At 44.5% G+C, this 25,829-nt stretch overlaps 1 protein-coding gene across 1 annotated transcript in view; it reads right to left on the bottom strand.

The window, feature by feature from the left end:
- The window catches only part of RSPO2 (R-spondin 2), a 158,047-nt gene extending 132,779 nt beyond the window's left edge, over window positions 1-25,268 (bottom strand). The window contains exons 1-2 of the mRNA XM_045998210.1: window positions 24,852-25,268; window positions 24,198-24,465 (exon numbers count right to left, since the gene is read on the bottom strand). Coding sequence (XP_045854166.1) covers window positions 24,198-24,291 — 94 coding nt within the window. The 5' untranslated portion in view covers window positions 24,292-24,465; window positions 24,852-25,268. The remainder of the gene's footprint in view (window positions 1-24,197; window positions 24,466-24,851) is intronic.
- Between the last annotated feature and the right edge of the window lie 561 nt (window positions 25,269-25,829).

Raw genomic sequence — 25,829 nt, 5'->3', positions numbered from 1 at the left:
GGGGGGGTGCCTTGCAGCTTCCGAGTCTCACAACAGAATCTGCCAGGTGAGCACCATCACCCCCACTACTCCAGAGTGAAACGGAGTCACGGAGATGGGAAAGGAGCTAACTAATGTTCCGGAGTAATTAAGAGATGGTAGAATTTTTGGCCAAAAGGTTTGGACCAAATGAATAGAAATATGAATTTACCATTGAAAGGATTCTTGGGACCATTTAGTCCAACCCTTATTTTATTTTTTTTTATTTGTTTATTTACAGCATAACAGTGTTCATTGTTTTGGCATCACACCCAGTGCTCCTTGCAGTATGTGCCCTCCCTATTACCCACCACCTGGTTGAGGAACCAACCCTTATTTTAAATAGGCTCTCTTTCTTCCCTATTTCTGTCACTCTGTTCTTCTCCCTGTGTCTGTCCCTGTCCTTCTCTATCCCTGTCCATCCCAGTCCATCCCTGTCCTGTCCATCCTTGTGTCCCTGTCCTTGTCTGTTCCCCTCTGTCCCTTTCTCTGCCCCTCTCCCTCTGTGCCTCTCCCTGCCCGTCCCCCACCCCGTCCCTCTCCCTATCCATCTGCCTGCCCCTCCCCCTATCCCTGTCCATCCTCCTCTGTCTCTGCCTATTCCCCTCTGTCTCTGTCCTTGTCTGTCCCTCTCCGTCCCTGTCCCTCACTCTGTTTTTCCCTCTCTATCTCATCCATCCCTGTCCTGGTCCATCCTTGTGTCCCTGCCTGCCCCCCTCTGTCCCTCTCCCTGCCCATCTCCCTCTGTCCCTGTCTGTCCCCGTCCATCTCCATCCCTCCCTGTCCCTGCCCCTCACTCTCTCACTCCATCTCTCTCCCCTCCCTCATCTGTCTCTCCCCTCTCCTCCCCCATCTGTCTGTGTCTCCCCCGCATGTATCCATCTCCCTCCCTCTCTGTCCATCTCTCTGTCCATCTCTCTCTCCCTCTCAGTCCATCTCAGTCCACCTCTCGCTCTCAGTCTCTCTTTCTTGATCCATCTCTCTCTCTCTCTTGCTCACTCTCGGTCTCTCTTGGGGTCCATCTCTTTCTCTCTCCCCCTCTCTCTCTATGGGTCCGTGTCTCTCTCTCTCCCTATGTCCATCTGTGTGTGTGAGAGAGAGTGTCTGTGTGTGTGTGTGAGTGTATGTGTGTGAGTGTCTCTGTGTGTGTGTGAGTGTCTGTGTGTGTGTATGTGAGTATGAGTCTCTGTGTATGTGAGTGAGTCTCTGTGTGTATGTGAGTCTCTGTGTGTGAGTGAGTCTGTGTGTGAGTGTGAGTCTCTGTGCATGTGAGTGTGAGTCTGTGCATGTGAGAGCCTGTGTGTGTATGAGTCTGTGTATGAGTCTATGTGTGTATCTGAGTCCAAGTGTCTCTCTCTGTATGTGAGTCTCTCTCTGTATGAGAGAATCTATGTGTGTGTGTGAGAGAGAGAGAGAGAGAGAGTTAGAAAGTCTGTGTATGTGTCTGAGTCTCCCTGCGTGAGTTTCTCTCTGTGTCTCTGTGTGTGAGTCTGTGTATGTTGAGTTTCTGTGTGTGTGAGTCTCTCACTCTGTGCGTGTGTGTGTGAAAGAGTCTGTGATTCCAGGTGTGTATGTGAGTCCAGGGGTGTGTGTCTCTCTCTCTTTCTGTGAGTCTCTATCTGAGTCTGTGTATGTCTCTTTCTGTGTGTGAGTCTGTGTGTGTGTGTCTCTCTCTGTATGCGAGTCTATGTTTCTATGTGAGTCTCTCTTTGTGTGAGTGTGTCTGCGAGTGCATCACTCTCTGTGTGTCTCTGTCTCTGTGTGTGAGTCTCTCTGTGTTTGAGGCTGAGTCTCTGAGTCTCTCTCTGTGTGAGTCTGTGTGTGTGTGTCTGTGTGTGTTTATCTCTGCATGTCTCTGTCCCTCTGTGATTCTCTCACTCCGTGTGTGTGTGTGTGAGAGAGAGAGCCTCTATGTGTGTGTGTGAGGTAGAGAGAGCCTCTGTGTGTGAGAAAGAGCCTGCATGTGTGTGTGTGTAAGAGCCTGTGTGTCTAAGAGCCTGTGTGTGTGAGAGAGCCTCTATGAGTCTGTGTGTGCATGAGTCTGAGTCTGTCTCTCTGTGTTAATCTCTCTGTGAGTCTGCGTGTGTGTGTGTCTGAGTCTCTCTCTGAGTGTCTGTGTGAGAATCTCTGCATGTGTATGAGTCTATGTGAGTCTGTGTCTGAATCTCTGTGCATGTGAATTTCTCTGTGCCTGTGAGTGTCCTCTGTGTATCTCTGTGTGAGGGTCTCTCTGCGCATGTGAGTCTGTGTGCATGAGTCTCTCTTCTCCGAGTGTCTCTCTGTGAGTCTCTCTGTGTGAGTCTCTGTGAATCTATGCATATGCGTGATAGAATGTGTGAGTCTCTTTCTCCACGTGTGTGATGTATGTGCGTCTTTCTACCCATGTGTATCTGTCTGTGTGTGTATGTGAGAGTCTGTGTGTGTGTGTACACATGCATGTGAGATTCTCTCTCCCCAGGTGAGTGTGTATGTGTCTGTGTATGTGTGTGTTATGTGTGAGTCTGTGTGTGTATGTATGTCTCTCTCTTTCTCTGGGTGAGTGTCTCTTTCCATGTGTGTTTGTCTGAGTTTGTCTGTGTATCTCTGTGTGTCTGTGTCTGAGTGCGTCTGTATGTGTGTGTCTGTATATCTGTCTGTGTCTGAGTTTATCTCCCTCTGAGGGTGTGGTGAGTTCTTCTCTCTGTCTCTGTGAATGCCTCTGTATGTGTGTGTGTCTGTGCCTCTCTGTCTGCGTGTACCTCTGAGTGCCTGAGTGTGTATGTGAGAGAGTGTCTCTCGTGTGCGGTGTGCATGCCTCTCTCCATGTGTGGTGTGTGTGTGTCTGTGTGTGGTGTGAGGACATGTCTCCCACCATGTCTCTTTCTCTCTCACACACACATGCACACATGCACAGTTTGCCACAGAGCCAGTGAAGGTTACTTGTCAGGGTCGGCGGGGGGTTGGGGGGACAGGGCAGAGAGCTGCCATGGCCCCTCTGCCCAGAGCACACACACTCACCAGTCACAAGCACACACTTCAGGTCACTTACCAGTGACTTAGAATCTTAGCAGGAATCGAGAATGCAGATTTTATACTTTCTACATCTCGGCTGGGTACTGAGCCTATGTGGATCCTCCGATAGATCGTGAAACCTGGACCAGCCGCTGCCCCAGTCCCTCCTGTTCTCATGTTCTTGTAGGCGGGAAGGCACCGAGGCTAGCAGCCGCTCACTCCTCTACCCTCATGGCAGCCTAGTGAGGCCTTCCCTAGCAGCAATCCACACTCTCCCCTTACCATCCTCCTCCACACCCAGAATCTCCAGACTTCCAAAAAAAAAAAAAAAACTGAAGGCATTAACCTTTTCATCAAAGGGTTAAAAATCCCCAACCATCTTAACCAAAAATCCTTCCCATCAACAACAGTACAATTCCAGACAATGCTCTCTCCTCAGGGCCTATAGACATTTCTAGTGCATTCTTTCTAGTTCTTTCTAATGTTTCTTTCACTAGGAAAGCAAAATAATCTATCAAACTTGAATGTGAAGGAATTTTACTTTACCAGTAATAAAAGCAGACATTACTTCTCTGCATCAACTAAGAAATTCTTAATAGTTCAAATATATTGGGCATAATCAGTAAATTTTTCAGTATTTTCTAGTTATAATCATGTAACTAAAAAAAATGATTAGATATAGCTTAACACCCTGTTAGTAAATAAAATTTTAGTGTAAAATGCTGCACTTTACCTTTGGTATAGGGTTTCAAAACATTTGTAAGAAATGTAAGGACCGGGGCACCTGGGTGACTCAGTGCGTTAAGCTTCTGCCTTCAGCTCAGGTCATGATCTCAGGATCCTGGGATCGAGCCCCGCATTGGGCTCTCTGCTCAGCCGGGAGCCTCTTTTTTTTTTTTTTTTTTTTTTAAATTTTATTTATTTATTTATTTATTTGACAGACAGAGATCACAAGTAGGGAGAGAGGCAGACAGAGAGAGAGGAGGAAGCAGGCTCCCTGCCAAGCAGAGAGCCCGATGCGGGGCTCGATCCCAGGACCCTGGAATCATGACCTGAGTGAAAGGCAGAGGCTTTAACTCACTAAGCCACCCAGGCGCCCCAGCCAGGAGCCTCTTACCCCTCTCTCTCTCTGCCTGCCTCTCTGCCTACTTGTGATCTCTCTCTCTCTCTCAAATAAATAAATAAATTCTAAAAAAAAGAAAAAGAAAAGAAATGTAAGGATCACTTTATAAGTAGTCTAGGTCTTTTTTTTTTTTAATTTTAAAGATTTTAGAGAGAGCACAGGGCACAGCTCGGAAGGGGTAGAAGGAGAGAATCTTCAAGGGGATTCCCTGTTGAATGCAGAGCCCTACAAACTATCCCACAACTCATGAGATCAAGACCTGAGCTGAAACCAAGAGTCAGACATTTAACCAACTGAGCTACCCAGGTGCCTCAGATTTGAGAGAGGGAGAGAGAAAAGAGAGAAAGAAAGGAGCGCCTGGGTGGCTCAGTGGGTTAAAGCCTCTGCCTTCGGCTCAGGTCATGATCTCAGGGTCCTGGGATCGAGCCCCGCATCAGGCTCTCTGCTCAGCGGGGAGCCTGCTTCCTCCTCTCTCTCTCTGCCTGCCTCTCTGCTCACTTGTGGTCTCTGTCTATCAAATAAATAAAATCTTAAAAAAAGAGAGAGAGAGAGAGAGAGAACCTGTGAGCAGGGGGAGGAGCAAAAGGAGAGAATCCTCAAGCAGACTCCCTGCTGAGCATAGAGCCTATCAAGGGTTTCAATCTCAGGACCCTGAGATCATGACCTGAGCCAAAAAATCAAGGGCAGGATGCTCAGCCGACGGAGCCCCCCACGCGCCCCTCATGTTTAAGCGTTAATTTATGTCCCCATTTTCATAAGCTCTTTTTCTAGATAATCATTCACTTCTTCTTCCCCTCTGAACCCAGAAGACATTTCTTATCTGCATTATTCTTTGGCCATTCTTAGATTTTTTGGCAGACCGCTATTGATAGCCTGCATTTATTTGTTCAAAATAATAATCAAAATAATTTGTTCAAAATAATACTAATTTGTTCAATAATAATAATTGGTTCAAAATAATCTTTCCTAACTGCCACAGACTAAGCATTGTACTGAGCAGTGACGACATGTGGAAAAGCTCCCACGGCTCTGGACCTTCTGTTCTGAAAGCCACATGGGGCTTTGGACTGGACAGCATTGGAGAGGGCCGTGCAAGCTTTCCCCCAGCTTTACTGAGGTGTAATTAGCAGATAAATGTGTAATATTACTGCAGTGTACACGGTTGGCTAGACATCTACATTGTGAAAAGACACTCCCCATCCCCTTCAATAACACACCCATCGCCTATCTACTCTTGCTTGGCTGAGAACAAATTCTACTCTCTTAACCCTATTTTTATAACAGAAATTTGCTATCAACTCTAGTCCCATGTTCCACATTAGATCCTTAGATCTTACTCTTAACTGAAACTTTATGACCTTTTACCAAACTCTCCCTAGTTACCCCACACCTCAGCACTCTGGCAACCACTTTTCTACTCTATTTCTAGGAATTTGACTTTTTTTTTTTTTTTTTTAGATGCCACATATAAGTGACGCTAGGCAGTATTTGTCTTTCTCTGTCTGGCTTATTTCACTTAGCATAATATCCTCCAGATTCACCCATGCTGATGCAAATGTCCAAGTCTCCAAGGCTTTACACAAAAGAAGTCTGTTTCTGGCTCACAGAGTCTGGTGTGGATGGGAAGCTGGGAGATTTCCACAGGCCATTTGTTTACCTGGTGGTCCTGCCATCCCCAGGGGCAGGGGTTGAGGGATGGGCAGAGAAGTGGGGCGGGAGCCTCTGTACCGAGCTGCCTGACCTAAGAATAGAGACTTTCCCACAGGAGGTTAACTGGGACTGGGTTTAGAAGTAAATATGTCACTTCTGCACACTTCCCACCACAAACCCCAGGCCCAGAGTCACACCCAGGTATAAGGGAAATGTACTCTAGCTACAAGCTCAAGAGGGAAAAGAAATGGGTTTTGAAATGGATTTTGTTCTCCGCCAGAAGAACAAATTCTAGGATGTGATAGAATAGAGGGGACTGGGACTAGGGGAAATGAGTGAGGGTCCTGTAGTGCAAAATGCAATGAGTCACTCCTTCTCGGGCTTAGGCAAGCACACCTTGGATCTGTGCTCCTCACAGACCACCCCCGCCTTGCCTCACCTTATCCTGGCCCCAGTGGGACAGTTTAACTGCAGAAAACAAAGAGGGCAACATGCTGCTTTAAATACAGGGACTAGGAAAGGAGCTTGTTATGAAAAGGAGGGAGAAAGATCTTTCTAGACAGAGTAAGCAACAAATGCAAAGGTCCTGAGGCAGGAAAATTGGTTAGAAGGTTTGAGAAAAGAAAGAGACCAAAAGCCCTGAGGTGTCAAAAGGAGAGTTGGAGATATAAGCAGAAACCAGGTCATATGGAGCCTTCAGATCTGAGCAGGAGTTTGGATGTTATTTCAGGTATTAACAAAAGGCAGAATCAAAAGTTCTGACTTCTGTCGTATAAGCAATCCCTCTGAGCTCCCAGTGGAGAAGGGACCACAAGAAAAGCAGCTGGAACACTACTGACATGTTTTGGGAGAGAGACAAGGATAAAACGGTCAATAAAATGCCAACAGACTTGGAAGAGGTTTCAAAATATACAGAAGGGACATAGAGAAATCCAAGGTATTGCACAGAAAGGAGAAATAAAGGTTTAAGCAACCAAGTGGATATTAATGTTTTGTGAAGCCAGGAAAAGAATATTCTATTTCAACAGTGAGCTTCTTGGGGGAAAAGGAGAGGCTTCTTTCTATTCTCAAAAATAATCAACAAGGAGTTTTAAAGATGTAGTTGAAAGAGTGAGTGAACAAGCACGCACATACAAGCAGGGGGAGGGCCACAGAAGAGAGGGGAGAGCCTCCCAACCACACTCCCTCCTGATCACAGAGCCAGATGTGGGGTTCAATCCCACAACTCTGAGATCATGACCTGATTTCATTTATATGCATATATGTAATTGCATACACATGTATGTGTGCGCACACACACACACACACACATATGAGAAAAAAATCCAAAGTTCAAGGCAGTAAGCATCCCATCTCCCACCTAAAAAAATTAGCATCTGAAATATTCTGGAGAACTGGCAGTAGCGTCAAAAGACTTAGCTTTTGGGGCACCTGGGTGGCTCAGTGGGTTAAAGCATCTGCCTTCGGCTCAGGTCATGGTCTCAGGATGCTGGGATCAAGCCCCACATCCGGCTCTCAGCTCAGCGGGGGGCCTGATTCCTCCTTTCTCTCTGCCTGCCTCTCTGCCTACTGTGATCTGTCTGTCAAATAAATAAATAAAATCCTTTAAAAAAGAAAAAAAAAAAAAGACTTAGCTTTCCACCCTGGTGGTGAAGAGCATGGTGGAATCCAAATGCCTAGACTGAAATTCTAGGTCTGACATTTACTAGTTCTGTGACCTTGTGCATGTTATTTACCCTCTAGGCCTCAGAGCCTTCCTCTGTAAAGGGGCTAGGAAAAAATAGAGCCTACCTTACACGATCATTTAAGAACTAAATAACATGCAGAATAAAGAACTATGCTTGGCACAAAGAAAGTGCTCAATAAATGTAATGATTATAGTATATCATTGTATCCAATTCTGTATGTGATTCCTAAGGAAAAAAGGTATAAAGGATGTTCATATCAACGTTAACACTTCAACATTAAAAGTTTTCGGTATTGACTGCCCAAAAGAAATGGAGTTTTAAGTTTCATGGTGGACAACTGACAATACAGATGTTATAAATAAGGTCATTGAAATAGTAAGGAATAAGTAGGTGCTTATGATATAGATTTAAAATGCTGTATTTATGTAGACGGGAAGGAAACTTCTAGAAGGAAAAAAAATGTTAATCACTGAGTAGAAGGATTATTGGCCATTTTGTTTTTTCATTGCTCTATTTTCCAAATTTCCAACAATGAACAGACACTGGATTTACAGCCATAAAAAAATTCTGCATTTATTGTGGGGATCACTTCATGATGTATAAAAATAGCTACTCACTATGATGGACACCTGAAACTAATAGGACATTTTGTATCGATTATACTCCATAAAAGATAAACCCTCCACAGTTAGTGATTTTTACAGTGTCAAGTCTTTATCATTTGCTTCCAGTACAAAACACTTGAGTGTTCCAACATGGTGGGGTTTATTCCAAAGTAACTTTCAAAACCAACTGAAAGAAAAATGGGGTCTGAAGAACAGGAACTACTAGCCCTAATGAGCAGATATGGCTCATTTGTTCTCTCCAAAACATACAGGTTGAGGGGTTAAAAAAAAAAAAAAATCATTCTTAATCTTTCATTAGTAAAAGCAGCAGGTGCATTCCAGTTCTGTTCTCCTGGCTTGCAATGTAGGCTCACAGTACTGTCTGCGCTCTTCAAAGCACCCTAAAGGCACTTGACTTGGAAGAGAGGCGGGGATCTACAGTGTTCTCTTTCTCCAGCAACAGGCTTGTTCTTGGGAGCCACGTATTAAAGGTGTTTATGTTCAAGATTTCTAGCAGGCTCTTTTTTTTTTTTTTAGATTTTATTTATTTATTTGACAGAAAGAGATCACAAGTAGGCAGAGAGGCAGGCAGGGGGTGAGGGGGGAAGCAGGCTCCCCACTGAGCAGAGAGCCCGATATGGGGCTTGATCCCAGGACCTCGAAATCATGACCTGAGCCGAAGGCAGAGGCTTTAAACCCACTAAGCCACCCAGGTGCCCCTCTAGCAGACTCTAATATAATCTTTCTCACAGACATGTGAATTAAATTTTCAACTTCACTAAACTGTTAAGTGTACATATTACAGGTATCCTTCTCTGGGTAATATAAAAGGGACACCAATGGTAACCTGACTGGTAGTAATAAGTTAAGTTTTTAAATGGATATAGGAAAGATTCCATAATTAGAGCCAGCTGTAGCTCCTAAGTAGGAATGTTATTTTTTTTTTTAACTTTACTGCCACTTACCCACGGAAGACTCTAGACCCTTTCTTGATATGCCTGCAAATTCAAGACGACACAGCCAAAAACACTATTTATTGACGGCCTTGGAGAGTGCATTCAAAGTGGCTAGCAGCCATTCAGGTCAAGCTTTGGGGAAACTTTAATCCTTCTCAGGTGACGTTCCTTGTAGAATACAACATCCAGTTGATCTCCTCAAATATTTTCCTTCCTCCTTTTCTAAGCCTTCCAGAGAGTGTTTAAGTAGCACAAAGTACTGTTTTTCTACCCAATGAGCCTCAGATTACACCAGGCTGAAGCTACTGTATGTTCACTTAGGAGTGTCTCTGAAAGCTTTTAACAGAAAACATTATCAGAAAATGTCTAATAGAATTCAGGTTTGCAGAAGGCTTGCATTTCATTCTTGTTAACAGAAGCCAAAAGGATTGTTTTGATGTCATTTGACCACTAATGTTTCAGTAGGCAGAAACTATTTTGCCTCTTCCATCTGACAGGCAATGGCCTGACACAAATCAAAGCCTTTTATTTGCTTGCAGGGATGTCAACCCACTGGCCGAACACACACCCACTCCTCTCTCTGAACTCCAGCAATTCAAGGGGAAGAGTTCAGCATATTGCCTGCTTTTCCTGTAGGAAATGCTTTGGGGCAACTGGGTGGCTCAGTCTGTTAAACATCTGCCTTCCGCTCAGGTCATGATGCCAGGGTCGTAGGATCGAGACCCATGTCAGGGTCTCTGCTTGGCGGGGAGTCTGCCTCACACTCTGCTTCTGTGCCCTCTCGCTCTCATGCGTACACACATTCTCAAAATCTTAAAATAAAATGCAAGAGTATTAAAAACAATGTTCTACTAGCCCTTTATATATAGCAAAGGAGTATGAATAAAACAATACTGGATGCCAATCAAAATCAAAGGGAACTAATTTAAAACACCTCTAACACCAAAAGCAATATACCATAGACAATATGGAGATTGTGGTAATGTTCTGTCAAGGACGCTCCTGGCTCTTGGACTTCAGTCAACTTCAACAGGATATCAGTAAAATAGATTTTTCAACTTCAGCCTAACAATAAGAAGCCAATATGAGTCATGGTTATTTGAAAAAGCAACACACTGAAGTGATTCTTTGGATTCATACAGTTTCATAGAACTTCAGAGGTGGGAAAGAATTTCAAGTTTCCTAGTCCAAACCCTTTAAACCTAAAGCAGCTTCACCATCCAGAACCCCTATGTGCCCAAGGCCAGGGACATCACTACTACCCTCCTGTATGTACAAGACATGGTCTAGGAGAGGCGGGATGGCTGCACACAATCATTCCACTTCTATTGCCATGGATACTATTATTAAGGTATAATTAATAGTACTTATTCCACAAGGTTGTTATGAAAATGAGCACATTAAGAACCTACATGTCTGGCACAGGTTAGGACTTGCTATGGACTGACATGTGTCCCCCACCAGAAGAGATGAATTCTTAGTCACCAATACCTATGAGTGTAGAAGTATTTGGAAATAAGGCCTTTGCAACTCTAATCAAGTTAACATGAGGTCATCTGAGTGGGCTGGAATCCAATGCAACTGGTATTCTTGTAAGAGCTGAGGGGAGACAGCCATGTGAAGATGGAACAGAGGGGCGCCTGGGTGGCTCAGTGGGTTAAGCCACTGCCTTCGGCTCAGGTCATGATCTCAGGGTCCTGGGATCGAGTCCCGCATAGGGCTCTCTGCTCAGCAGGGGGCCTGCTTCCCTCTCTCTCTCTCTCTCTGCCTGCCTCTCTATCTACTTGTGATCTCTCTCTGTCAAATAAATAAATAAATAAATAAATAAATAAAAAAAAAAGATGGAACAGACACTGGAGTTAGCCACCAGCTAAACAATGTCTGGGGATTCCAGAAGATTCAAGAGGCCAGAAAGGATTTTCCCCCCTCTGCAGTCTCAGTGGTACCTGGAGTTGGTGACCCCTTAATGCTGGGCTTCTAACCTCCAGAAATGTGTGGAAACTAAAGTCTGGTCTTTGCAGCCACCTAGTTTGTGGTACTGAGAGCAGCCCCAGGAAATCAATAGAGTATTCTAGTGTGTGCTGCCAATGCACTCTTAAAAGTCATGACATCTAGAACAGAACACTGGTGTGGGCTGGGAACCTCCAGCTGCCTCACTCTTCAACCTAGGTAAATATTCTTTTTTGCAACTCTATTACATCATAACCTCAGAAGGAGTAAAAAATCAATGATAGCCCCTTGTCTGCAACATCCTAGTCCTCCATTGTGGTTTCTTTGATCTTAACAGAAAAGCTCTTACATTTATTTTCTGTTAAAATTTCATTTATAAATTCATTTTGTTATGCCCAGCCTTCCACATCTTTTTATAAACCATCAACCAATATTTAAATGTCCTGTACAACTTCATATCATCAAAAGTGTGGCTGGTAATACCAACCATCTTCAACCTAATCATTAAGAAAATATTGTTCCAGGGATGCCTGGGTGGCTCAGTTTGTTAAGCGACTGCCTTTGGCTCAGGTCATGATCCCAGGGTCCTGGAATCGCATCCCACATCAGGCTCCTTGTCCAGTAGGGAGCCTGCTTCTCTCTCTGCCTCTGCCCACTACTCTGCCTGCTTGTGTGTGCTCTGACAAATAAATAAAAATCTTAAAACAAAAAGAAAGGAAAAAAAAAGAAAATATTGTTTCAAAGCTGACGAAGAGTACTTTGTTATACCAGAGATGTTTCTCAAAGTGGACAATCCATTACTCCCCACTCTGTCAAATATAATTCCGTAAGTAACATTTGAGGATATGCTTGCATTTCTCTACCTTTCCCAATAGGATTTTTAAAGCCTATTGTGTTTTTCTAAGTGAAAGCTATTATTAACAAATTTTTATCAAGCAATTATTTATCTTCCAGTCTAGTAAACCTATTCAAAAAAGTATAAACTATTTGTATAGCATAATCCATGCTGGCTCCAGCTGCCATTGACACCTAGCCTTTTTTTTTTTTTTTTAAGATTTTATTTATTTGACAGAGATCACAAGTAGGCAGAGACGCAGGCAGAGAAAGAGGAAGGGAAGCAGGCTCCCAGGTAAGCAGAAAGCCTGATGCGGGGCTCGATCCCAGGACCCTGGGATCATGACATGACCTGAGCCAAAGGCAGAGAGGCTTTAACCCACTGAGCTACCCCAGCGCCCCAAATCTGGCTTTCTTATAATGAAGCATTCTAGAAATTGACTTACATGACATGCTCATGTAAGAATTGAGAAATAGGTCTTCTGTTAGGAATTCAGATTAAACTTCAATATCTATAGTATTATTTATTACAAATATTTAAAATGACTTAGAGGCATATGATACAGAATCTAATGAAGTAATTTTGTTTAGTATTCTGCCTACAACCAGTCTTGTAATTTGAGTCAACAGTTGTCAACAAGAATTTCTATTTTAGTATCTAGTAGATGCCAGATGCATTACAGATGTGCTCATCGTGGTGTGAATGGTCCTTAGAGGTCCCTCTACAGTCAGTACAGTCCCTGGTTTTACAACACTCTTAAGAAACTCCCTTTGTAAGAAAGAATAAAAAAGGAAAGAAAACAAGAAAAAAGCCCTGTTGTTGGAAAAAGGTCATTTCTAGTGACTATCAAGCAAGGGTCTCTTCTATTAATAGTTTCCTATATACACCTGGAATTTTCCTATGAGCCTCCTTCATTTTGCCCCTAATTCCAAAAGTTAATATGATTTATCACATCTTTTTTCCACATGCCAGGCCACAAGTCTTGTACAGGAGTGATCTTGTTCCTGTTCTTTCTTTCTGTAAGTCCAGGCTTTCCCATCTCTTCAAAACTTGGTCTCAATATTCAACTAAAAGGATTACTTGAAGCTTGCAAAAGACTTTACAACAGTTAGCACTGAGACACTTCCAAATCCAAATCATGTTCATCACCCATAGCAATTGCAAAGGACTGTTTTATTTCTACATAAGGGGACAACTACACTGCATCAAATTCATAATTTTGGATGATTTTCAAGGGACAATTTCCAAGCGCTACGTCACTTTATAGAATAGCATTATTTAAAGGCAGAACAAAACCATCACTCATAATCGACAGGATTCAGTCAAGAGTCACATATCAGCCACTGCATAATTTATGGACCAGAAGTTGTGGTAAATGGCTTCCCAAACTCCACAACCAACCAACCTCAACCCACTAATCATGCTCCTGGGAACCACAGCTGTCCATTATCAAACACTATTTGAGTTTTTAAGTTACTTTGTCTCCTAACTTGAACACAGTTTCCCTATTATACTAACCTGATGGAAGGACAGCGACCACAAGATATCTTTCACCAGGAATGCTATGGATAGGACAGCCCTAATTTCTTGCAAACATTAATAAGACTCCAGATCTTTAAACAGAAAATTTTAAGCTAGTTTGCTCGTTCAGCTCACCCAACCTACAGATGTTCTCTGCCACTTCCTTTTATCTATTTAGAAGAGCCAAGAACACACAAGAGTTCCTCAAAACTCCCCTATAAACCTGACCTTTAAACACATATATACATACACACACACACAAGCACTTCCAAAACAAAACAAAAAAACCCAAACCAAACCAAAAACAAAACAAAGAAACTTCTAGAACATCAAGACTCAAGCATCAAAAATTAGCATTTTAACAAAGTCTTCTTCTACCTTCAAGGACTACCCAGAGGGCTTGACAAGTCAAAGACCAGAACTGCCTTAATTTGTGTTTCCTGATGGTAAACGTGGAGCCCCAGTGTAATTCTTCTCAACCCACGGGGCTGCCAAGTGTTTTTCATTCAGTGCAGTCTCCAAGGACCAGGGATGGTGGTGGAAAAGAACAAAACAAAACAAAACATAGTTACTCCAAAAGGCTATGGTAGGGAAGGCACAATGGGTACAGGATCCACCTCCTGGTCATAGGGATAGTAACTCCACTAAGATTCAACTCAACTGAAAACTGGTCTGGGGTGGGGGCGGGGGGGGGGGGGCGGAAAGCATGATAAATATAAATATGCAAAGTCATAATGATCTAGCAAATCCCTCACCATTTAAAGCCAGATTTTATCTACAGGGAGGCATTAGAACACAGCAGATCAAAAGTGAACAATGAGGAGCCAGAGAATTTTTAAAAATCCTCTATCAGACCTCATTACATGAGGAGGAAAGAGAAGCTTTTAAGAAAAAAATGGATTTTCAAAATAAGATCAGACAATTTTCATTATTCTCAACAAAAAGGTGAGAGATTCATTAAAAGAAAAGGATATTCTCCATAAAGATTAAAGAATTTGGCAAACAATTGACAAGCATCAATTTGCAGTTGTTCTGGACAACTCCAAATTTTACCAGTTGTTTGAATTTTCAGGCATTCACTTCATGGAAACCTTTTTTTTTTTCATAAAACATGTTTTCCAAAGTGAACGTAGAAGCTGGAATCGACTGGTAAGTGGACACAAACTTTCTCTCTCAGATCTTAAAAGTGTGAGGTTGGTTAAGTTTGCCTTTCCGTGAGGCTTTGTCAAAAAGATTGGGGCCCGAAACAGAAATTCCCCAGTAAGGCCTAAAGCTCTTTATTTGTTCCTTTTTTTCTCCTTCTGTGTGGATTTCAAGATGATCGCAGCACCACTCTTACTGGAGAAAGCACAGTAGTTTTCTCACCTGAACCAAGGGGACGAAGCAAAGTAAGCACGCATCCTACAGATCATCAGAGAACAAAGCACAAGGAAAAGAATGCAAAGTGTGCCCTCTATCGGTGTCTGAGTTTTAATCGCCAAAGGGCTGGTTGGCAGGTTGTATCCAGCAATAGGTGAGACACGAAGGCCATCCTGGTAGAAAAATTATAAAATGTGCTGACCCAGCAGCAAACACCTAGCAGAAGCCCTCTTGACCTGAACTGAGGAGTGTTCGGCCCGGTTCTGATCAATGTGAGCCAGCGGCACGATCCAAGGTTGTCCCGTCAACGCCAGCATAGGTCATCAGCGGGGACATGGCAATGTCAATTTCTAAAAATTTTATATTCTATTAATGAGATAAAATTAGACCATATGAGAAAGGGATTTTAACAAAAAGTCCTTATTCTGTGATTTTGTACTTCTACAGACTTTGTAGAGGAGTGGAGAGAATTAAACATCCGTTGTCCTCGAGCATGGGATCATTAGCCAAGTAATTATTTACTGAGAGAAGTCTTGAGATTGTGCTTCTGATCTTCCCTCATACTGTGTAATATATACAGGGCAAATGGCTGGAAACTGACACCTGGAAAGTAAAATTTTAGAAAACCAATGTGTATATCAATTTGAAGCAGACCTTTGGCATCAGGCCAATTAAGAAGGTCTACCTCCTACTACCTTAACCAATGCTTCTTAACCTATTGAAGGAAACTGATGAACCACAGCCATTTTGAGACTTCAGAGAAAGCTTTAGATCCTCTCTTTGTGCACTAAAAAAAAGGCTTTAGCTTCTAGTTTCAGGGGGCTCACAAAAACCCTGGCTCCATATCTGGACCCTAAGTTAGGAAATCCCTGCTCAAAAGAAATGTGTTAAGAAAGCTAAACTCTAAGTGCCCCCAAGAGCCTTCAAGTGAGGAGAACTGAAAGCTTTTACATAAATTTTAAGGGTTTTCCCCAAGCAACCAGGTAAAAAGGAAAGCTACCTATAATTAGTTTCTCTACATTTTCAGGGTAAAGAAATATTTAATAGCTTTTCTCAAATCTTGATTGGTTATTCTCATTAAGATGGTATAGCATGTGAGTACACATAAAAAAAATACACACACACGTTGACACGTGGACATGAGCACACACCTACAGACACACCTATTTGTTCTGGCAATACAGAATTCCAATTCAGGAATACAAGAAATAAGAGATTCCTAAAATTCATACAAAAATAATTATCTTAAAAAAAACTGATCAAAAAATGAGCTACAAGTATGCAAAAAGAATTCTGTAACCAGATCCCATTGTGGTCCTATACTTCATCTACCGCCCTACTCAGCCTTCAGTTACTTAATATTATTTTATTAGCATGATTTGGAAGTTGTAGAAGTTCTGAGGCTCAACAAAATTCTGCATTTCAAAAAACTCCTGAATGGGGACACCTTGGTGGCTCAGTGGGTTAAGCCTCTGCCTTCGGCTCAGGTCATGATCCCAGGGTCCTGGGGTAGAGCCCCGCATCAGGCTCTCTTCTTTCTCTCTCTGTCGCTTCTCTGCCTACTTGTGATCTCTGTCAAATAAATAAATAAAAATCTTTAAAAAACAAAAACAAAATAAAAAAAACCAAAAACTCCTGAATGGGTTCGAAGGTGATTTTTTTTTTTAAATGAGCATTTATGCTGGACATGTCCTGTGTTCAGGAAAAGCCAGAGAACTCAGAAGAACTGTGTTTTAGTTCTAGCTACTTTCCACTTAACTATTAGTTTTTAAAATCAAATTTCACTTTCCAATTCTGTCAGACTCGTTGCATCTCATCCAAATAGTGAAAGGTCAATGCTCTCCTGGAAGGCACTGTACAAAAAACAACTAGGTCCTCTACTGACCCCTACAGAAGAGCTTATTGTGTCGCGCACCACCACCCTACCCCAGGCCCCGCATCTCTCACTGATTGGTATGCATAGTTCTGGTTTACTCAAGTCACAAAAACAGCAATGCAGGTTGAAGACGTTCCTATAATGTTATTAATATCACTGCCTTTTAGGAAGAGAAATATCACTTTCCTTTTCCTCTAAATGGTTATTCCTCTGGAGAAACTGTTTGGGGTGGAAAAAAAAAATCCCTAGTGGACCCTTTCTCTAGAAGAAACGCTTTTAAAATATAGATTCCCCTACCCCAGAGTTTCCCCTTCCCTGCCCCAAACTCCCCTGCCACGTGGAGGGCTCTATCATCCCGATAATAAACTGGCATACAGATACACCTGTAGGCACTAGGGCGCTCTAGAAATTCTGGAGCTGGAGAGGCTTTTATATCTCCATAGTTTTTTGTCTTTAAAGAATAGCAATAGTGAGATTATACCTATTATCTAAGAATGCATTCAACCTTTGACTATGTGCAAAGAACTGATCAGAATTATTTTCAGGGTGAACAAAATCTCATAGTCAATGACATTTTGTTCAGCCACCGTTCATGGAAAAGCATCCTGTTAGGCCTGCTGTGGGGCTAGAGAGATGAGAGGAGTGTGGAGTAGGGGAAGGAGAAGACATTCGGCAAGTAACTGGAATAAAGGGGAAAATAAGAGCGTGTCTGAAGAATCACACAGAAAGAGGAGATACCTGTGAGGGGAAAACGGACTCTGCCTTCCAAAAAAGGCAGAAAATTCCAGTTGGGTGGGGGGTGTTGTGGGGATGGGTGTTTTCCAAAGGCAGTGACTTCAGCTGGGCATTCAGATGCTCAACAACTTAAAAACCTCAAAACACGGGTTGGGTTTGGAAATGAAGTAACGGGGTGAACTTCAGCGTGTAGTGCTTCCAGCGTGGTGGAAAGTTGGAAATGAGCTGCCATAGGTGGTGGGGACAGCCTTGAACGCCGTGTGAAAGAGGCTGGCATGAATTCTGCAGTCCATGTGGAGACCTGGAGGGATGGGGCTTAGCAACACAGGTCACGTGATCAGATCCCAGGTCGAGAAGCCTTCAACATGGCGGCATCATAAAGGTAGGAGTGAAGAAGATGGCTCCGGGAGATGAGGAACCCGTAGGGTCTGAGCGAGGAAGTACCTTTGGGAATGGAAAGGACGGGGTGGAGCTAAACCTTTCTGAGCCAGACTAAGGCCAAATGAACCAATGAAAGAAGAAACAGGGAAGCTGAAACTACAGAGAGGTGTTTAGCCTTGACTCATACAAACGTCATGAATAGAATAAGAAACCCAAGCAGAGAACACACTGGGGAGAGGGCACGGAAGAAGTTGTCAAGTTTGCGTGTGCACGGAAGAGAGGATCTATCCATACAGCGTAGTTAAGAAGTCAAAAGGGGAAAAGAGTCTGAAGCCAAAGAGAAAAAAAAAATAATTTGAAGCTGGAGTTGAAGGACTTTACATGGAAGTAACAGTTGAAGATACAGGGATGGATAAAATCCCCTAAAGGAAAAAAATAACGGAAAATAACAGCAGCTTCATCTCTGAATGAGGGGACCAAATAAAAAGGGGCAGAAAATGGGGGGCAAAACTAGAGTATGAGGTCACTAGCCAGAGGAAGACTTTCTTTGCAAAGGAGAGATCTCTCCAGGGGAAGGAGGCCCAGAGGGCTGTCTCAATACAGGTGGCCTCCCAAGGAGGTGAATATAAAGAGGACTAAGAAAATCTTTAGTAAAGTGGTGGATGCAGAAGGCAGATTGTAACTGATTAAAGGGTGAATGGAACAGGACTGTTAATCGATGGAAAGGGTACAAGTGAAGAAAAACAGAAGAGATTGAGAAGCAATGTGAGAAAGAAGGAAATTAAGAATTTTAGGATTGGGGGAAAGCAGTATGCTCTAAAAGGGGGTGACTGGCATGGAGAGGTCCTAGAGAAGAGCAGAACAGATGGGGGGAGGCCTTGGGAAAAATAAAAGCACACTTCCTTCACTCATTCCTTCTCCCCCTCCTGGTCCCAAGGTCCCACCAACCAGTCTGGGAAAGAGGACAAGAGAGTGACTGGGAAAGGGGAGTGAAGATCCTTTTTAGTTTCAAAGATCTGATTTGCATAGTCATACCATCCCCAACCCCTTTCTCTCAACACCCACGAATACACATACACCTATGTGTATATATCCCTTCCTGAGCATAGACCTAATTATATGCATTCTGTATTCTCTTCAGCATTAATTAACACCTTCCATATTTATTCCATAAATTCCCATCTTTAGCACCTGCCATATTTATTCCAGCTAAAATTATGAAAACGTATAAATATGGACATGCAACACTGTACCTTTGATCAATCCTTGACTGCTGCAGATAATGCAAAAAATGACAACATTTTGGGCAGAAAAATAGGAACTTTAAAACTATTTTCATCCCAGGGCTTATCACCCCCCTTTTAGCAGAGTGGTTATCAAGCATTATATCAAATGATCTGTCATTTACTTTCTGCACTTAGGAGGGGTAGAAGTGAGTACCCCCAAGGGGTGGGGGGTAGGGCAGAAGGTTTAAAAGGCAGGCAGTTAGAAGGAATGAAGTAAAAAGTATCCTGGATAATCCATACACTGGCCAGTTAGTCTCTTAGGAAATCAAGAAGAGGTTTTGCATGAAGGAATTAGAAGTATCATTTCCAACTTGTGATTTCTGCAAATATTGGATTCTTTCCAAGCTGGATTTATAAGCAGATAAAGCCAGAATTAAATGGAGGCCTGGGGGTGCCTGGGTGGCTCAGTGGGTTAAGCCTCTGCCTTCGGCTCAGGTCATGGTCTCAGGGTCCTGGGATCGAGTCCTACATCAGGCTCTCTGCTCAGCGGGGAGCCTGCTTCCTCCTCCTCCCTGTCTGCCTCTCTGCCTACTTGTGATCTCTGTCTGTCAAATAAATAAATAAAATCTTTTAAAATAAATAAATAAATAAATAAATAAATAAATGGAGGGCTGAGAGAACATCACCTATTCTGAATCACTTCCAAATTTCAGTAGCTTAATAAAAGCTTGGTTGAGAAACAGCAGTTTTTTAACCTTTGTGCCCTGGTAAGATACTAAGCAGAAAAACTCAGAATTATGCTAGAAGGACAAAACAGCCCATTAACAGAAGAAAAGAGTGTATTTACATGCAAAGTTAAACATCACAGGAGATTTTCAGAAATGCTCTGGAACTTAAAAAGTGTAATACACAAGATGTATTTTAAAACTTTCTCATTTAAGTGTAGGTAAATATGTTCCATGTGACATATCATCTGCATTTTTGAAAGAATACCAGTGAGAAATACGCTATCATTAACAGTACTCAAAAAGCCAAATATCTCCACATCTCTGCATTAAATTTTAATTTAACCTTATAGCATTTAAGAGAAGACGTTTAGGTTTTTCACCAACCTCAGTTACCAGAAACAAACCACACTGTTTGTGATAAACACTTCAGTTTCATGGAAGAAGCCAAATCTAATCTTAAAGAAAATGAGAGGTTACAGAGGGAGAAGCTGAGGCTTTACTATGGAAAAGGCTAGGCAGGAAACATTTGTCATACTATGCCCCCTACCATCCAAAATCAGAAACACCAATTATGTATCTGGGAGACTTACTGCATCTTAAGGAGTTTTATCAAGAAGTTTTCAGAGATCCCTGGTTAAAATGTAACCAGGCACATAAACAGAATGAAGATAGAAAATTAAGTCACTGCATACCAAGCTCAAGAAATCCCAGAAACCATAATAAAGTTATGATTTGTCTATCCACCTTTCAGTAATTCAACCTGAAATGTGGCTTACAACTATTCAAAAAAATGAAGCAAATCTACCCAGTGTACCACACAGATAAATCCTAAGTACTTCCAAGACTAGTACAGGCAGTGGGAGTTAACAGTAGCTAATAATGACCATGCTCTTTTTTTTTTTTTTAAGATTTTATTTATTTCAGAGAGAACAATCGGGGTGAGCAGCAGAGGGAGAGGGAGAAGCAGACTCCCTGCTCAGCAGGGAGCCCAATGCAAGACTCAATCCCAGGACCCTGGGACCATGACCTAAGCCGAACACAGACGCTTAAGCAACTGAACCACCCAGGGTCCCACGACCATACTTTTGAATGAGAGGGTGGGGTGAAGGAGCCACTGAGTTATGGCTGTACCACATAGCCAAGATGTGAGTTTTCAAGCAGCTTTTCCAAAGGCTGGCATGTGCCTCCTCTCTACACAATTTTCATTCTCTACTATGTTTGAGCCTCATTAAAAATTAATGCTGCCAGACCCGATTAATGATTATCAAGTACATTTTTATTTTGGGTTTTTGTTTTCTAAAGAAGGGAAAGAAAGAATGTATGTGTTATTGTTTAGGTTGGTCTTCTCCATACCAGATTTGGCCAAAATTAGGGAAGGCTGACGTTCTGTTCTCTCAATCCTCTGGCTCTATTTTGAAATAGAACATACAGTTAAATGATATATTTGCTCTCTATTCCAAACTGGATGCAATTGATTTTAACTGACTAAATTATCTAATCTCTGCCAAGAATTTTATTTCATTAAGAAAATGATATTATAGAGCATCTGAGATCATAGAGCAGACTAAACATAATGCCAAAGGAGTTCTGAGAATGTTCCACAGTGAAGGTTTGATTATTTACAGATGGAATATAGAAGAAGAAAAAAAAATCAGCTCACAGGCATCAGCCTAACCAATCCTGGTATCACTGCTGCCTACACAGTAGCACAAAGCCAAGGAAATAACTGATCTTCGAAGCCACAACATTCTTTTTTTTAAGGTCCTAATCACCTTTCTCCCTAGAAAGTAATATTTAACTGCCACTATCCAAAACAAAGGGAAAGGGGGAAATGTTGGTACCACAATAGGCTCTAGTATGTCAATGGTCACTGCTGACATGATTTGGCTAGTGGTCAAGCATTCACCAAGGAACTAATTTAAATCAATCTCCTTTGGGAAAGTCAATTGTTTGATTCTACACCAATTGTTGCGCATACCAATCAGTGGACATGAGATCAATTAAAACCAGCTTAAGTTTGTGAAGAGGGACAATTCACACAACCTGAGTTAGATCTCTATTCATCTCAATACTCTCACAATGCAAGCCTTAAGCTTCCTTGCAAAGCAGAAAAGCTACCATCACCCTCTGCTGTCTAGCCAGGCCTTCAAGGAGTTCCACTTTTAATTAAAAACACAGTACACCCTTTGTTGGCACAGATAGTGTGGTCACTTTTAAAAACCATAGTTATTTTAGCCAGAAACGTGGAATTTGGGAAGGGACGTCCGTTAAAGGGGGGGGGGGAGGAGTGTAGGGGATGCAAACTTTTGATAAAAAATTTTTTCTTTACACAATTTCTTTCTTTACCAATTTACACATAGCGAAAGTAGTTGAATTTTATTACATCAAAAGGCTGATTTGGCAAAAGTGACTACTGCACACTTTAGGACTGGGTTTCTAAGTATCAGCACTTGGGGCTGTGGAGGGTAAATGCTGGAAGATTTTGCCAAAGCAGCTTTGAAATGAATAGGTTTTGTGTCAGATACCTAAGAAGGCCCCGGGGCCAACTCTGGAGATGGCACTGCCGGGAAGGGCCTGCAATGCCGCTTCTGGCCGCAGGGGTGCTGTCCTGTGCTCCATCACACAGCTCCGCGCTGTGAAGTTCTCCGGCCACACTAGGTTAGTTAGATTCCTCCTCGTCCTCGACCTGCCACAATCGGACAGGCAGTGGGGATCAGAAAGACCTCACGGAATTGGTCAGTCATAATAAAGAACCAGCTGACAAGGCGTCTTAGGAATTTCTCTATTTGCACGAACTGTAAGCATCTCCGTTTTCCCCCAACCAAGCAGACAGCACCTTGTGCTGGTAAGAGGTGATAAAGCCTTTCCAAACACTTTCGACTACAGTGTAACCAAAATTTGCCAGATCTGCGAGTAATACCTCAAAAGAAAATACCAGGCGGAGAAAGGAGCCAGCGGGGAGGAGGAGTGGACCTTTTCAGGACGACCATTAGCATTAAACTTTCGTGACCTCTGGGAAGAAATTTCTCTGCAGCATTTTTCTGCGAAACAATTTCTGAAAATAAGAATTTTCCGAATGGCAGGAATGAGAAAAAGAGAAAGGACGGACTGTTTTCTTTAAAAACAAACAAACAAAACAAAAACAAAACAAAAAACAAACAAACAAAAACAAAACAGATCTGTAGCGTCAATTGGAGAGCAGAGGTTACGGAAGTCGCACACCACTAGTCATCCGAGCTCGGCCCTCCGGCCCGCGGATCTCCAGCCCTCGGGGTAGTGGCAACAGCTTAAGGACGTCCTAAAAGGCTGTGAAAATTTTGGGCGAGAAGAGCGTTCTCCAAAATCTGGGGGCAGGACCGGAGATTCCACAAAATGAGTTCTAAACATACCCTATTACAGATCGAGTGCTACATTTATATGGGGGGGGGGGTGGGAAGACAACCAAGTTCTGTTAACTTCAAGACAAATTCTACCGGTGCAGAAGTCCAAATTGCTAGACGAAAACATTTCTAAGGGGCTGCTGGGCACCTCCCATGCTCCCAGTAATGCATGGACTGTGTGTCTGTGTGTGTGTCTGTGTGTGTTGGGGTTATGTTTAAATCCCCCTAGAAGACTTCATTGTGTGTAGCAGCCCTTCCCCTAAATGCAGCTGGATTAGCTGCAGCCCCAGCAGGACTCAGAAATAGGCGCACAGTAAATCTGCCTGAAAGCTAGGTCTCTGGTATCTTTCTGGAGGCTTCCACTTGTCTTCCCCGCAGCGCACACAAGTGATGGAGTTTGGGGGAGCGGTTAAAAAGCCGCAAGGGAATTTCATTGAGAACAGAACCAGCTAGTTTTGAGCAAAGTATATGGAGAGCGCAAAGTCAGGCCTGTCCCCAAAACATCACTCCGCACGCCAGCACTCCCCCAGAAAACCCGGGTACACGTTGCTTCTCAATGCAAAAAGTTCAGTAAATCATCCCACATAGTCTTGAGTTCCAGAAAAAGAAATCAATTTTGCCCTTTCCCTGTAAATGTAGGTCCCCCGCCTTGACTTAGTACCCCTTCTCAGCTCGCGCGCTCGCTGGCTCTCTCTCTTTCTCTCTCTCACACACACATAGACACATCTAGGCCGTGTTCAAATCTATCTGGGGCGCACATGGATGGGAAAGGTAAACAGAGAGGAGCTGCAGTGGAGATCCTGAAGAGGACTAAAAAGAGAGAAGGACAAAGAGAAGAACAAGAAACAATGAATATCCGATAAGCAAGGAGAGCGAAAGAAACAAGTTCGGGAGTAGAAGCGGGCAGCGAACCGGGTACAAACCACACCACAGAGCCCCGAGCGCCCGCCGGGCTCACCCGGCTCTCCAGCACGTCTCGCTCCTGCTCGCAGCGCCTTCCGAAGACAGAAAAGAGCGTTCGGCCGAGCTCAGGAGCCCAGAAAGTGCAGACCGGTGACGCGCGCGAGCGGGGCGGAGGGCACTGCTGGCCCAGCGGAGCCCCGGGGCGCCCCGGCACGAGCGCCGCGACCCGCCCCCACTCCGACCCCACGCACCTCGGGCAGAGCGGGACTCACCTCGCTTACTGCGTCTCCATCGGTTGCCTTGGCAGTGGCTGTAATCCATACAATTCAGGATGATGAGGGCAAAGGAGAAGAGGCGAAACTGCATCTGGGCGGTCGGGCGGGGGAGAGGCGCCTCTCAAAGTCGGGGAACCGGATAGCTCCTGCTGGGAGCCGGCGCCCACCGCGCTGCCAGGAGAGACGCCAAGGGCGAGTGGCACTAGCCCGGGGGGTCTCCCGCACTGGTCAGTTCGGCGCGGCCAGCATCTCTCAAACCTTGAACCTGAGAGACGAGGAGGAAGAACAGAGTGGAGAGAGCCCCGAGGAGACAGCCGCCTCCTCGCGCGTCCCAATTTAAGAGGAGGAGGGAGCGGGGCGTGAACCCACCGCTTGGCAGGAGCCGCGGGGCAGTTTAACCCCGAGCCCACAGCTGCGGCGACTTGGAGAGAAACGTGATTTACAATCAGTGAATTAGCAACCTCTGCCGAACTACAGGCTCGGACCCTGGCGAAAGGGCGTTGGGCGGCCAGTCCAGGGAAAGGAAAGGGCTCCAAAGGCACCAAGGGCGCAGGGTTCAAGGAGCGCCCCTCGGCCCTCAGGTCCCACGGTGGGGTTACCCAGCACCGTGGCCGCGGTGGCCGGACGGGGGTCGCCTACCGTGGCACTTACGTCTCGGACCGTGCGGCGTGCCTAGGCGCGGCGCTCCATCCCCGGCAGGGGAAGCGAGGCGCCTCGCTAGCACGTGGGCCGGGGAAAAGTTTGCCGAGAGGCGCCGGGAGCGCCGGTCAGGTCCGGGATTCCAGCGGCCACCGCGGGTCCGCAGTGTTCTCACGGTCCTCTGGGCCGGCGGTGCCTAGCAGGAGCGCGGCGGGAAGGCGCGTCTGCAGCCTCCGGGATGCTGCGTCCCCGCCGGTGAGTGCGGTCCTCGGGCGACTGGCCCCACCGGCTCTCACTCTCTAGGTCCCTGTCCAACTGTGCGGTTTTCCGGTCTCTACTCCACAGCCACTTCACAGCTAGGATTTCTCCCTTTCCGAGCTACGGCAGACAGAACGCTCCCGCGAGGCCGCAGGGATGTGGCGAGCGCACTTTCCGACGGAGATGCAGCCCGGCGGAGGCGAGGCTCGGGATGCTTCTATAAGTAGGTGGTGCTGTGGTCCAAGGCATCAATGTCAGGCTGCCTCGGAGTTCCTGGGTCCTAACGCCAGAAACTCTCTGGTTTCCCTGAGGTCCTAAAGAGCGCTGACAGCTGCCAGCGAGCCCAACCCCAGGCAAATTCCCTCCGGGCTTTCCTGGAGTGCACGGCTAAACCAAAGGGAAGCTGGGGGTGGGGGTGCCCCTGGACCACTCTGGCAGGGGGAGCCCCGCCGACTTCACCCGCAAGGCGTCTATTTCGGGCGCTCCCCCGGTGGGTTCCAACCCTTGCCCTGACCTCCCTGAAGGAGGATCTGACCGACCCGTCCTAGCCCACCCTTCCTGAGCTCCCTGCTGGGGCTGCTGCTTCTGGCGGACTGAGTTTGAACTTGAGCTGCATCCCGAAAGTTACTACACCTCTGCCACTTTTTTAATTTACGTCTCGGCTTTGTTATACAGAAGATGTTATCAAGGCTGAAATTAAAATGCGCCCTCAGTGTAGGGAGTGAACGAGGT

This window comes from Meles meles, chromosome 1, assembly GCF_922984935.1.
Source record: "Meles meles chromosome 1, mMelMel3.1 paternal haplotype, whole genome shotgun sequence".
NCBI lineage: Eukaryota > Metazoa > Chordata > Mammalia > Carnivora > Mustelidae > Meles > Meles meles.
Note: the sequence above shows the minus strand (reverse complement) of the source record. Positions and strands in the feature narration are given on the sequence as shown.